The 15,556-nt window shown below is 34.2% G+C and overlaps 1 protein-coding gene across 1 annotated transcript; it reads left to right on the top strand.

Annotated features, from left to right (window-relative positions):
• Positions 1-9,868: 9,868 nt before the first annotated feature.
• On the top strand, positions 9,869-14,674 carry LOC114179291 (LRR receptor-like serine/threonine-protein kinase GSO1). The gene is made up of 2 exons (XM_028065571.1): positions 9,869-13,718; positions 13,822-14,674. The coding sequence occupies exons 1-2, from the start codon at positions 10,280-10,282 to the stop codon at positions 14,190-14,192; spliced, it is 3,810 nt and encodes a 1,269-aa protein (XP_027921372.1). The 5' UTR covers positions 9,869-10,279; the 3' UTR covers positions 14,193-14,674.
• The last annotated feature ends 882 nt before the right edge of the window (positions 14,675-15,556 follow it).

Here is a 15,556-nt window from a genome sequence, read left to right as displayed (position 1 = left end):
CTATCACAAATAAGTGGAAACGAAAATTTACACTACAAAAATTTATGATATTCCTAATGATTAAAATTACAAATTCTAACCGTTTTTAAATGTTACAGTTGAAATTTCAGACAATTAAAATAACAGTTAAATATACTTGTGTCAAAAACAGATTGGTGAAAAAAATATTTTAAATGTTGATAAATTTGTTAAAAACTTAAGAAAAAATATCAGCGGTTAAAAATCACCATAAATATATTTTATTCTCATTTTCATTTAGTATTTTCTTCTCATTTTCATTTAGAATTTTCTTACTGTTTAAACTTGTAACAAAATTTACTTTTATTTTTTACCATTAAAAACTTTCATAAAATGTAGACATTTTTTTTAATTCTCTATTAAAATTTTCAAAATTAAAAAAGAAATATTCATTACTTTTGAATAATTTTATAATCAATAAATTACCTATTTTGTTTAAAGTTGAAAAAATCACATAATAGTGCGGAGTTTTCAACAAATTTAAAATTATACGCTTCACCTAAATCTCAAATTAATATAAATTTATAGTAGTTAAAATAATTGATAGAAATCTTTTTATTTTGTAACGTTTATATAAATTCTAAAAATAAATCTCTAAAAAAAGTATATCTTTTATAGTGCTACTTATGTAAATACATTAGGAAATTATTTTTTTTATTAAACTCACAAATATAGTATTTTTTAAAATATATCAGTTATTGAAACTTGATTAATTATTTACATTTAGTTGCAAATGGATGAAAGAAAAAAAAACTTCTAGAGATACAAATTTAAAATTATAAAGAAATTGTGAGGAGAAAAAAGAAGAGGGTGATATCGTGAAGTGGGGTCTATTGATTAACGTAGGCGACTGAGTCTCTTACGTTAATGGGCGAAGGGTGTTGATGCCGCGTATTATTCAAAGTTCAAAGTTTTTACGTGGTGTGAGGTTTGTAAGAAATCATATATATAACTATGCTTCAAAGTTTGTAAATTAAAGATGAAAAATAACAGAAATTTCTTGCTATATTACCATGAATCACTTGGAAAGTTCCATGCATTAATCGGTTGAAACAATGGCTATAAATACTGTCAACTCTCCATACACAAATGAAAACCAAATCGAAGGTGTTTGGCAAAATGAGTTCACAGAAGAAAAGCATTCAAAATGTTCTTGCTCCCACAACAAGGCCACCTCCTAAATCCAAACCTCCAACAACCGGGACTAAGCTCCCCACCGTTCAACAGGTTTTCGGACGAAGGCCAAAATGATTTCATACCATTTTCTTACACAGATCATTCCATTTATGTTTTTTTTATTGGTTGTTTGATTCCACTCCATCACAATAGCATGTCATGTACTAAAAATAATTATGCTAATCATTTTGATATTGTTGTAATATCTATCATAATCAAATAACATCATACGTCTATCTATTATTATTGTTTTATACTAATATATATATATATATATATATATATATATATTTATTTATTTATTTATTTATTTATTTATTGTTATTAATATAAAATTGTGGAATCAAAAATTAAAAATATAGAATGTGTTCCTACCCCACTGAATAGTCCCACAATGCTTAGAAGTCGAGAAGGCCTAAGGCGGTTTAAATATTCCTTCTTCATTTCATCCTCTAAGGTGCATTTTAAGGACAAAATCATGAATGAGTCTATGTTTCAAAACGAACAATACCTAAGATGTTTGGTAATTGATAGCGATTCTATCATCGAACTTGGGATCAGAACATTAGCACCCACCGTGGGGCCGATAATGGAGTTATCGGTCCCTTAAGCCCTTCATTGGGGAGGATCAGTTCATTCCCCTTAGACCTCGACTGGGGGCTTAGGTTGCTACCACACTCAATAGTCCTGCATTTCTTAGAAATCGAGGCCTAATGCTACGACTTGACATCGAAGGTCAGATGGTTGATAAAGTTTTGGTTGATAGGGGTACAGTCGTCAACCTCTTACCTAAAACTATTTTGAAGAGGTTTAAGTTGGGTGAGGAAGATTTAGTAAAGAATGACATCATGAAAACCAATTTCAATAGGAGATATTCAAATTCTATGGGATGATCGCATTGAATGCAAAAATGGAGAGTTATTCGAGAGCCACTACTTTTGTGGATGTCCGATCTAAGTTTAATGTTTTGTTAGGAATGGAGTAGATCCATGGGGTGGAGGCAATACCTTCAACAACCCAACAAAAATTGTTCATGTGGAACTGAGATGGTCATCCTGAAGCGATTTTAGGGGATCAACAACATTAAGTGACTTATGTTGACCCAATTGATCAATTACTGTGGAGTTTAGCCATTGTGAACCTTTTAACGTTCGAGACAACTATGGACTTCAATTTGAAAAAAATATCATGCACCACGTATGGAGTTTAGCTGGTGACTTTGCTTGATCAATGTCTATTGGGTGAACTGTGCATTTTAGCAAGCAACATCACTTGTAGGTGTACACGTGCTTGACTTTTGTTGTGGAAGTGGTAGCCTAGAGTGTTCCATTACTTTTGAATTCGATGCAATGCTTGGATTGGTGGCAGCTGTTAGTTTTCCTATTTGGTGGTATGATTGCATTTTAGGAAGCAGTGTAGTAGCTAGCTGAATGGGTGGCCTCAATGCATTTTATTTTTCATTCAGTGCTTAGTCATTTTGGTGAAGGACATCAGCCGCTCGCTTAAGCGAAACAATTTTCGTGCAACAGTGGATTGAATTCGGTTGGGCAGCTACAAGTTTCAAAATCATGCTATGCATTCCATGGGGCTATATGTCACAAATGACTTATATCTTTCAGAATTCGTGGCTGAATTCCCTCCAACCTAGGGAGGATGATGTGATCCAGGACAATGTTATTCCTTCACATTGTTGGAAAGTCGTGGCACGACTAGCGGTAATGATTCAGTGCCCAACAGGAACAGTGCCTGGCGACATGTTCTTAGGGCCAGGCTACGTAGCTTTTGGCAACACGTTTTGCATATGGTTCCACTTGCATCTTCAGTTTGTGATTAATGACGTAGCATTAGGAGCCTAACTCATGTTTAGTTGCCTTTTTTAGTAGCTTTTGCATAGCCTTTACTATAAATAATTGGGGCTGCATGATATAAAAACTAGATTTGGAATTTATATGAAATGGTGCTTAATGTAATTTCTTAGTGCATTTGTGCCTGTTCATATTGGCAAGTAGTTCTAGTGGAACTCCTTTCACTTATCTCATTCATGAGTGGCATGGATGGCACACTTCCAATCTCGATGCTTCCTTCACTTATCTTGCAGAATGTGCAAGTGGCGTGTTGAAGTGTTTATCACTTATCCTGAAATTGGTTCAGATGGCGTGAGCCCACATTTATCTTGAAGCATTCAAGTGGCATGTGTGGCAAAGAAGTTACTACTTATCTTGCAAGAGACACAAGTGGCATAGCTTTGATTATCTTCCAAGTTCGCGGGGTGTACAAGATCCATTCCTCACTCATCTTGGAGAAACACCGCAACTCCAAGTGGAGTGGCAACACTTCTCTCTCATAGTCCATGCGAACCAAACTCATCTTCCGTTCCTTCGTGATGGAATTGCAACTCCCTAAGTGTTCTTTTCCTTTCGTTTTCTTTGTTTAGTATGTTCTTGAGGCATGTGATTGTGTTTCTTAGTTCAGTCATAGGATCGTTCGTTCCTAATGCATATAATTGTGGTGCTTGGAGCTGTTTATATGTTTACGGGTTAGTTTCAACTAGGGTCTCTTTCTTGCGTTGTCCTTCCATTCAGGCGTGTTATGTTTGCTTCCACCAAACAAAATGAACGCAACTAATTTTGTGAATCATTTGGCAACAGATCCACCGATTTGATCTCTATCAAAGAATCATTGAATGTTATGGTGATGCTATAGTTCCTATATCGACATCAGAGATTGGTATTGTATCAAAGCAATGGGAACTTTCATCGCCTGGCCAAAACATCTCTTGAGGATGGCACAACACATTGAATTACTTTGTATATGCAGTAATATTTTTACATATGTAGTATATATATTATCCTAACTAATATTATGCTTGTTTTTGTGTGTAGCAAGATGAACCAGAGTTGCATGTGTAAAAACATTGTGAGGATGTAATAGCGGCATTAGTGGAATATACTGCAAGCATGAACACAAATGCAATTTCGATTCCTTGGGATGCCACTGTTTTTGGCAAAGAAAGTGAGTTCCCATTGTACATATATAAAAGTGATTTGATGGAGATCATATCATGCATAGAGGACTTAAATATGTCTATTCTACAATTATGGATTATGTAAGTGAATCATTTTTAAATCATTTTTTAATTGTTTCCTTCTTAGATATTAAATGTGTGTTTTCATTGTCAAATTAAGTACTTGCATGGTTTGAGTGTGAAAGCAGGAAAGAGTGACATAAATGGGTTTATAGACCCTCATTTCATGACTCCAATGGGTAGCAGGAGCCCTAGAACAAAAACATACATATGAATTCCATAATGCAGCGAAATAAAAAGATTTTCATTCCTCCATATATAGATAGATAACTATATCCTTATACATTTCATAAGGTCTAAATTTTGTAATACTAAATTTTGAGGTATTTAAACTAATTTTCAGCAGTTGTCATTGGTAACTGCTATCAGTGCTAAAGCGTACCGCTTTATGATTTTGCTCTTGTCATAGACCTCATCCCCCTATTTGAAGAGCATAATTGATACGTAAGTCTTTTTCAATAAATGCCTTCATCTTGAATATATAGTGTCTTGTTTTCTAACATTGATAATTTTAACTTTAGTGCTTTTAATAGACAAAGTATATTGAGTGGTAGATTGACTGCCAATACTAAAAGGGTCACATGGATTTCCCTATGGGTAATTATACGCTATATGTCATTCGTTTACTTTAGTATTGTCATGTGTATTTATAACTAAATACAATTACTATAAGTGTAGTGTAATAAACAAACTAAGAGCTTTGAGTGTGGCTATTATGTGATGCAATGGATGACAACAATTGTTCAAGGCAGTTATGAAAGTGGTTGGGATGTGGTAATATACTAACTTATTTCATGTACTAATTTTAACTTGAACTAATTTACATATGTATTGCTATTAACTTTTCCTACACTTTTGCATAAATTCAATCACCCAAGTCCAATGGATTCAGGAGCAATAACTTATATTCAAAAAGTGTGGGCGAAGTACTTTCTATCTAGAGTTAGTGAGAGTTAGATTTAGTGAGACTTAGAAGTTTAGACTTATTTTGTCATATAAGTTATATGTAACTTTGTTGAAACTGTTTGGATTGGAACTTTGCTGGCACTGTTTGTTTGGATTCGAATTCTGTTGAATTACAGGTTTTAATGTTTTTTGAATTATAGGTTCAGGTTAAGATATAAAACGAATATGCCTTTTAAACAAAATCTACAATTAACGACGATTATGACCTTAATCGTTGTTAAAGTGAACACATCCATAACGGTTATGACCCAAACCGTCGTTGTTAGTGGATAGGATTTTTGTTCCTGTTTCAAGCACATAGTGATTTCAAAGACGGCTTTTGAAATGTCATGGTATAGTGCAAGATTGACGACGACTTTGTTAACCGTCGTTATTATTGGCCACTTTTAACGATGGCCAGATCAACGACGGTGCGAGAACCATCTTCATAGGCTTTCAATAGTCGTCGTTAATAACATTTGCTATAGTAGAGTATTTTGCTTTCCTTTCCATTGTTATTAAAAACCGAAAGCAAACAAAAAAGAGGGTTGTGTAAGTAGGAATTATAGGAAATCTTAACTGAAATTCAAGTGAAAAAGAGATTAAATTCTTTGAGTGTTTGAGTAAGACTAATTCACAACGTAAGTAATTTCTACATTAAATTAATCTTGTTTGTGGAAGTATAAAGTAAAAAACCCTAATTAGATTGAAAAAAAGAATTTGTTTGCTCATCCTGTAAAAAAGAACTCACATCGAGTTGATTTGATTCAAGTGACACTGATAATTTAATGATTGAAACCAAATCCTTGTGAAATAATTATATATATATATATATATATATATATACCAATTCTATAATTGAATTGTTAAAATAATCGATTATTAATTACTATTTGTTTTACGAATATTGTATATAAATATTTTGGTATGTCTAATAGTCCTAAAAATCAGGATCCAACTTAAATATATTTTCCTTCTTCAACTTTTTAAGATGTCTTGTCCTATCCGTTTGCTTTTGCAAACACGTTGATAATAATGGATAGTGAAAAAAAGGTGATAACATAAAAAACAAAAAATAAAATATTAAAAAAAACCAAAAAAACAAAGTACATTTCTTACATTTACTTTTTTGAAGAGATTTGAGAAAAAAATTGACTAACATGTCCTAAAACCAAAATATAATTTATTATAGATATAATATAATATATTATATATATATATATATATAATTTATTTTAACTTAATTTTTATCAATGTTATTTTAATTTAATATAATTTCATCAATTTTTTTTTATTTCAAATAATAATTCACATTTTCTTCATTTTAGATAATAATTCACATTTTCTTTTAATCTAATTTATACTTATTACATTTTATTTTATATTATTTTTATGATCAATCGTAAAGTTGTAATCTTTTATTTATAAATTAAAATACTTTTTAATCTATCAATACATTACATTAGTCACTAACTTTCACAAACTTTGATCAAATTTCTTTCTTTTTCACCATCTTTCGCTTATTTCAAATAACATCACTTTCACATCTCTTTTTTTCAACTTAAGTCTTCCAAATCCATATCGAAAAACAAACACATTAAGAGCAAAACTGAGATAAAATCAACACTTCAAATACAATGATTAATTCTAATGATGTTATCTCAACATACTTAAAATTAAAAAATATATATTTTAAATTTTATACCTTAATAATTTTAAATTTTGTACCTCTTTGAATATTATAAATTAGATTTAAATATTGTATTATTGATGATATGATTATGGTATGTCTATTCTCTTCCGAAAGAGTATAAACATATTAGCATAAACTAGAAATTAATGTTAAAATGGAAAAGTAAAGAAATAAATATAATGAAAGAATATAAAGTTACGTAAATATTATATGTTTTGTTGTGATGATTTTATATTAAGCAATATTGGCTGTGTAACGTTAATACGTTATAATTGTTAATATGTTAAATGTACCTTATGACTAAGACCTTTCTTCTTAATTTACACATTAAAATGTTTATAACAGAGCACGTATCATAATACAAACTTAAATATTTTACAATTATGTTTATTGCTTCTAATTCCCTTCTATGGGTTATTAGTCTTTTAGATTTGGTTATCACATTACAAAAATACATCATTAAAATTGTAACCTACCTTTTAATGATCAAGATTTAAATATTATAGTCTTTTATATTGAGTGCTTTAGTTTTTAAGAGTTGATGACATCTAATAGATTTTTATTTTTCATAAACTAACAATTATGTATCAATGGAATGGAACGTTAAATGCATAATGCATTTGAAAAAAAAAAAATCTATTAAAAAAAATGTCAACTTTTCAAATAAATATCAATGTATTAAAGGATTACCTTTTACCAATGTTCCTACATATCAATCATTGAAATTTTGGTATCGAAAAAGGAGGGAATATAATCCACGTACCATTTGTTGTCCTTCACCGAAGAAGATCTTTAGGATGTGATTTGGTCACTTAAAATATTCATGATTCAGTAATAAAGAATTTCAATGGTGAACCATACTTTTCAACACAAAATTTTAGATAATATATTTGTAAAATTTTTTTCCTATATATTATTTTGCCTATTCATTTCTATTTACCATCATTCCAATTCACACTTAACTTCAAGACAAACTAGAAAATAAATAAAAAAATATTCACGTCACATGTATTAATGGGTACTGTATATTTAACTAAAAACATGTTTGCAAAATTATTTTTCTCAAAAAAATATAAAACTTTAGTGTTAATCTTTCTAAAACTATTTGTTTGCTTTTAATCTCTTTGATTTTAAAATATATCATTTTTGGACTACAAAGTATTTTAGATAACGTTTTATATGTAAAAGGCAGTTTATTGATAACGCTTGATAAATTAAAAGTTATGTATCTTATTAAAATTAAAATGAAAATTCAAAATTTGTTAAATAGATTATAATATATCTTACCATAAAAATAAAATAAAAATGAAAAGGTGTACTAAAAGTCAATGTACGGTCGTGAAGTTTATTATGGATTGGATTGGCCCGTGAACTACATCGGATAAGTTTTGAAGACCTAAAAGGGGCTATTTTTTTTGTTGCATTATAGACCTTTTTTGATTCCATTGCATCCCCTAATTGACTTTTTTCTTCTCATCATCATGTGGGATTTGAAGTATGCTTTTCCTCTTCATTTTGGTACATTCATATAAACGGATACATTCATCATATAATATTCCTTTTGAGAGTTATCTCAATACTATTTATTTTCTCTTTCCTTCATAATCCATTTGCGGAAAAAATGGAAGTTACATCTTTTAAAATAAAATTGATGGAACTTTGAGTAAGAAGTTTTGAGATATTAATGAGTTGTGAACATATTTATATAATATAAGAGAGCACTATAACACCTTAAACCTAAAACTTTGAAGTAATAGGTTTATTAGTTATTTTATTAATATATATTGTCAATATCACTTGTTTTTAATTAATATTAAACTTCCAATTCACCTTTAATTTCTAATAAAGCACTCTTACGTGACATCGCTTTTCTTAACGAAAGAATAAAATTCAAGATGTCAAATAAATGTAATAGATGTCAATAATTTTTTTTTTCCTTTTATAATACCTAGTTTTTCTTAACTTTGACAAGGCGATTTGTTTGTGGAGGACGTAGAACTTGTTGATGTAAAGCTAAGCTTGAACCTCCAAAGCTTAATAATTACCGAGTTATTAATAAAAACGGAAAAGAAATACACTAAAAAAAACCAAAATACTTTCGGGTAAAAACAATACTAGTAAATAAGTTTATGCTCATAAAACTAATTTAAAAGATAAGATTGACACTCTATATACATTATGATTTAACCTTATTTATTTCTACTCTATGTGCATCTCTAAGAGCTTAGTCTCAAGCTATATAAGTGTTTTACACTAACCCATTCGAAATGCAATATTCCAAGAGATAACATTATCAATTATTGAGTCATGAATCAAAATTAGATTAAAAATTCCAATTAGAGGATTGGTATGGAGCCGTGGACATAAAATAAACCAGATGAGTTAATTAACATTTGTTTTGCCATCAATTTAGAATAACAGTACATTATATAGAGTAGAAGAGCATAAAAAAATGCTTTTGGAGTAGCCAAAAGGGTTACGTGCAACCAATAATAAAGACGAAACGCTGCAAAAGGACATCGGGTTTGGTAACTCAAACCAAAACAAATGCAAAAAAATATAAGATTCAATTCAAAACTTTTTCTACTTTAAATTTCTTGATTTCTTTGTATTTTATTGTATATACAACAGAAACAGAGTGAGGGTTGGTTTGAGCATAAAACAGTTTACGTGGCTTCCGTGGGGGTGAAAGTGATTCGCTGAACAAGACTCTGTTGACTTTGTTAAAGCAACGACAGAACAAGGTTTGAAAAGCTATGCAGATACAAAAAGTTAATTAACACATAAATTTTAGAAGAAAAGAAAGAGAAAGCAGAAAAAAATGATTGATTTGACGATGAGAAATGAAAAGTATTAATAGTAGTAATAGTTATTACCGACGCCAAATACCTAAACTCAGTTCATCAAGATTTAAGAAAGGATATATTGTTATTCAACTGCTCACGACACTAAAAAAAGCAAAACTGTTACACCTATTCCTCTATCATCACTGTGCCTCACCCAACAACTACTACATTCTCTCTCATATTTCTTTGAGAGTCAATCTTTGGCCACTGTTACATTAATTCTATGTGCTATCTCTATACTATATTTACTATTGGACCTTTTTCTTCCCTTATATTTTCCCTTTCTGTCTAGTGTTTTCTGATCCATGTTGACCTTTTTCTTCCTCTAATGCTCCCTCTTCTCATATGGAAGGTGTTTGACTAAAGTGCTGTGTTCTCATCTTCTCATACGCATGCGGCAGATACCACTCATCTGAATACACTTCCATGTTCATCATTAGGAGCAACTTTCATTGCTACTACTTGAAACAAAAACACTCCTCTGTCAACTTTATGAGTGTTTGAAAGTTGCAAACAATGATGTTTTCGACACTCGTGGTTGTGTTGCTTTTGTGTTTTTCTCCTACGCTAGTGGTCTTTGGTCTGAGCAACTCGGATCACACCACTTTGAGAGTGCTGTTGGAAGTGAAGAAGTCTTTTGTGAAAGACCCGCGAAATGTTCTGAGTGATTGGACAGAGGATAACATTGACTACTGCAGTTGGAGAGGGGTGTCGTGTGAATTGGACTCAGACTTGGACACAGTTTCAAACTCTTTAGATGGTGACTCCATGCAAGTTGTGGGTCTCAATCTTTCTGACTCGTCACTTACCGGGTCACTGTCACCTTCACTCGGTCGTTTGCAAAACCTGCTCCACCTTGATCTTTCCTCCAACAGTCTCACTGGTCCCATTCCACCTAATCTCTCCAACCTCACTTCCTTGGAATCTTTGCTTCTCTTCTCCAACCAACTCACCGGTCACATACCGGAAGAGTTCGGCTCGCTCAAGAGTCTCCGAGTCATGCGACTCGGTGACAATGCATTGACGGGAACGATTCCGGCATCTCTCGCCAACCTGGTCAATTTGGTCAACCTTGGCTTGGCTTCCTGCGGACTCACCGGCTCTATTCCGAGGCAACTTGGTCAACTCAAACTCATGGAGAATCTGATTCTGCAAGACAACGAGTTGATGGGTCCTATTCCGACCGAGTTGGGGAACTGCTCAAGCCTCGCCGTCTTCACTGCAGCTAACAACAAACTCAATGGATCAATACCCAGTGAACTGGGTCGGCTCAGCAATCTGCAAATTCTCAACTTTGCCAACAACAGTATATCAGGGGAGATTCCGAGTCAACTCGGTAATATGAGTCAACTCGTTTACCTGAACTTGATGGGGAACCAGCTCGAGGGTACCATTCCTCCGTCACTAGCTCAACTGGGCAATCTGCAAAATCTGGACCTGTCAATGAACAAGCTCAGGGGAGGAATCCCAGAGGAGTTGGGCAACTTGGGTGAGCTAGTTTATTTGGTTCTGTCTGGTAACAACCTTAATGGTGTCATACCGAGGACCATATGTTCCAATGCAACAAGTTTGGAGCACTTGATGTTGTCAGAAAGTGGACTCCATGGTGAGATTCCAGCTGAGTTGAGTCAATGCCAGCAACTAATGCAACTTGATTTATCCAACAATGCACTCAACGGATCCATACCTCTTGAGCTTTATGGGTTGCTGCAATTAACTGATCTCTTGCTGCACAATAACAGCTTGGTTGGCTCCATCTCTCCCTTCATAGGGAACCTCAGTGGCTTGCAGACACTTGCTTTGTTTCACAATAATTTGGAGGGTGTTCTGCCGAGAGAGATAGGAATGCTTGGCAAGTTGGAAATTTTGTATCTTTATGATAACCAATTGTCAGGGTCTATACCTACGGAGATTGGTAATTGTTCTAGCTTGCAAATGATTGATTTCTTTGGAAACCGTTTCAGTGGGGAAATTCCAGTCACTATTGGAAGGCTGAAAGTGTTGAATTTCCTTCACCTTAGACAGAATGAGCTAGTGGGTGAGATTCCAGCCACCTTGGGTAATTGTCATAAACTGAACATTCTGGATTTAGCTGACAATCAGCTCTCGGGTGCAATTCCTGCAACGTTTGGATTCCTCAAGGAATTACAGCAACTCATGATCTACAACAATTCCCTTGAAGGTAATCTTCCTCACCAACTGATAACATTAACAAACTTGACCAGAGTGAATCTTTCTAAGAACAGATTGAATGGTAGTGTAGCTGCATTGTGTAGCTCTCAGTCATTTCTTTCTTTCGATGTTACTGACAATGAGTTTGAGGGTGAAATTCCTTCCCAAATGGGAAACTCACCCTCCCTTGAGAGACTAAGATTAGGTAACAACAATTTTTCTGGAGAAATTCCAAGGACATTGGGAAAAATCCGTGAGCTGTCATTATTAGACCTCTCAGGAAATTCACTCACTGGACCAATACCAGCTGAGCTTTCTTTGTGCAACAAACTGGCTTATATTGATTTAAGCAGTAACTTTATTTTCGGACAAATACCATTATGGCTTGGAAGTTTATCTCAGTTGGGAGAGCTCAAACTCTCCTCCAATAATTTTTCTGGGCCACTTCCATTAGGCCTATTCAAATGTTCTAAGTTGCTTGTTCTCTCTCTAAATGACAACTCCCTGAATGGAACTCTCCCATCTGATATTGGTGAACTTGCAAACCTAAATGTGCTCAGACTTGACCACAATAATTTATCTGGTCCAATACCTCTGGAGATAGGCAAATTGACCAAGCTTTATGAGCTCCGGCTCTCAAGAAATGGATTCAATGGTGAGATTCCAGCTGAGTTTGGAAAACTTCAAAATCTCCAAATCATTTTGGACCTTAGTTACAATAATCTCTCAGGTCTCATCCCACTTTCTCTTGGGAAGCAGTCAAAGTTAGAAGCTCTTGATCTTTCCCACAATCAACTAACTGGAGAAGTCCCTCCACAAATTGGGGAAATGAGCAGTTTGGGAAAGCTTGATCTTTCTTACAACAACCTTCAAGGAAAATTGGATAAGCATTTTTCCCGTTGGCCAGACCAGGCATTTGAAGGAAACATACATCTTTGTGGAAGCCCTCTTGAGAGCTGCCACAGAAATAAAGACTCTGAAAATGCAGGCCTGAATGAAGCAACAGTAGTGATAATCTCTTCCCTTTCAACATTAGCTGCAATTGCACTTCTGATACTCGCAGTCAGAATCTTTTCCAAAAACAAGCAAGAATTCTGCAGGAAAGCCAGTGAAGTGAACTATGTTTACTCCTCTTCTTCATCACAAGCACAGAGAAGACCACTGTTCCAACTAAATGCAGCTGGAAATAGAGATTTCAGATGGGAAGACATCATGGATGCAACGAACAATCTAAGTGAGGACTTCATGATTGGCTCAGGAGGTTCAGGGAAAATCTACAAAGCTGAATTGGCATCTGGAGAGACTGTTGCTGTCAAGAAGATTTCATCAAAAGATGAATTTCTGTTAAACAAAAGCTTCGTAAGAGAAGTTAAGACACTAGGGAGGATTAGACACAGACATCTGGTGAAGCTAATAGGATATTGTAGCAACAAAAACAAAGAAGCAGGTTGGAATCTGTTGATATATGAGTACATGGAGAATGGGAGTGTTTGGGATTGGCTTCACGGGAAACCAGCGAAGGAGAGCAAAGTAAAGAGCACCCTTGATTGGGAGACAAGGTTCAAAATTGCTGTAGGATTAGCTCAAGGAGTTGAATACCTGCATCACGATTGCGTCCCAAAGATCCTTCACAGGGACATCAAATCCAGCAATGTATTGCTAGACTCAAAATTGGAGGCACACTTGGGAGATTTTGGACTGGCAAAAGCACTAACAGAGAATTATGACTCTGATACTGAGTCTAATTCTTGGTTTGCTGGCTCTTATGGCTACCTAGCTCCAGGTAGGTGATCAAAATACTGGTTTGAACTCACCTTTATCTTGCATCATCTTTTTCTTACCTTTAACCACTGAACAAACTTGTTTGCTATGGGCTTTATTTTCAGAGTATGCATACTCACAACAGGCAACAGAAAAGAGTGACGTTTACAGCATGGGAATAGTGCTGATGGAACTTGTTAGTGGTAAAATGCCAACAAATGAAATTTTTGGTGCTGAGATGAACATGGTGAGATGGGTAGAAATGAACGTGGATATGCGTGGCTTTACCAGTGAGGAACTGATAGATCCTGAATTGAAACCCCTTTTACCTGACGAAGAGTTTGCTGCATTCAAAGTGCTTGAGATAGCCCTGCAATGCACGAAAGCTACACCACACGAGAGGCCATCTTCGAGGAAAGCATGCGATCTTCTCCTCCATGTATTCAACAACAGGATGATCAACTTTGAGAAGATGAATTTGGAACATTGCAAATGAATTTGTTTTCTGAGGATTGAAACAACCCCTACTAGCATTATTGAAAATTTATGTAAACGTTACTCTTTTTTTCACATTACATAGAGAAATTGGCATAGTTGCCGTTGTTCAGCAGTTCCCAGCTAGCAGCCAAAATTTGCAACAACATATCATCAATTTTCAACGGTTCATGCTGAATGCTCACGCTTTAATTCCTCCGATGGGACGCTGATCAACTCTTGAATTAATTACTATAAAAGCCGTGTTCGGATGTTGAAGAAGATAAATTACATTATCATACTTATTTCTGTTATATATAGCGTCTATATTGCAAAAGCCGTTCCACAATTTGAGTGATTTTATCTCCTCTTTTTCGGATACAGGTGGGTTTGTTTTAGATTTTTCTTTTGCAGGCAATGGATTTTGGCCCATCTATACTTTCATCCACCGTTTGTAAATAGAGCACCTTACTCCTCCTTCAAACACACGCTTCCATATTCTCATTCATTCTCTTTCATTCTCTCATCCTTTCTCTCTTATATCTCTTTTATCTTGAGTTTATTTATTTACTCCTTTTAAGAATTATCTTCCGAACTTCCAAGAAGTTCTTATTATATCCTAAAGGGTTTGCACAATACACTGTGGATAAGTCATTGAGTTAAGAGCTATCTTCCGAAATTCCGAGAAGTTCCTATTGTATCCTGGAGGGCTTGCGCAATACACTGCGGATAAGTCCTTAAGGGCAGTGAATCTACACGTCTCGGGAAGTCTTTTTGGTTTGTGATTTTATCAGCTACTACAACAATCTCAAGGACTTATGGCTGACAACAACACATCCTCTACGAAAAATCCAAATACTGTTTCCGGAACTCAGACGGTCTTTGCGAAAGCTTTTTCGGATGTGTCAAAAATCGAGGTATTCTCTGGATAGAACTTTCGACACTGGCAAGAACGTGTTCTACCCTTTTAGACATGTATGGAGTTGCTACTGCTCTCACATCTTCAAAACCCAACTCCAATATCCCTTCAAAACAAGTTGAAGACTGGATTCATGCAAACAAGGTATGTCGACACACTTTACTTAGTGCATTGTCTACTGACTTGTTCGATGTGTATTGTTCATACAAGGAAGCAAAAGAAATTTGGGATTCTTTAATCCTCAAATATACTGCTGAAGAAGTAGTCAGCCAAAGATTTATCATAGGAACTACTACCGCTGGGAGATGATTGAAGATAAGGACATTAAGATCCAAATAAACGAATATCACAAGCTACTTGAAGATATCAAAACAGAGAACATAATCCTCCCTGATGAGTTTGTTTCAGAACTTCTAATCGAGAAACTACCGTCATCTTGCATTGATTATAAACAACAACTGAAACAC

This window comes from Vigna unguiculata, chromosome 3, assembly GCF_004118075.2.
Source record: "Vigna unguiculata cultivar IT97K-499-35 chromosome 3, ASM411807v1, whole genome shotgun sequence".
In the NCBI taxonomy this organism is placed as follows: domain Eukaryota; kingdom Viridiplantae; phylum Streptophyta; class Magnoliopsida; order Fabales; family Fabaceae; genus Vigna; species Vigna unguiculata.
The sequence above is the reverse complement of the archived record's forward strand: the minus strand, read 5'-3'. Positions and strand labels throughout refer to the sequence as shown.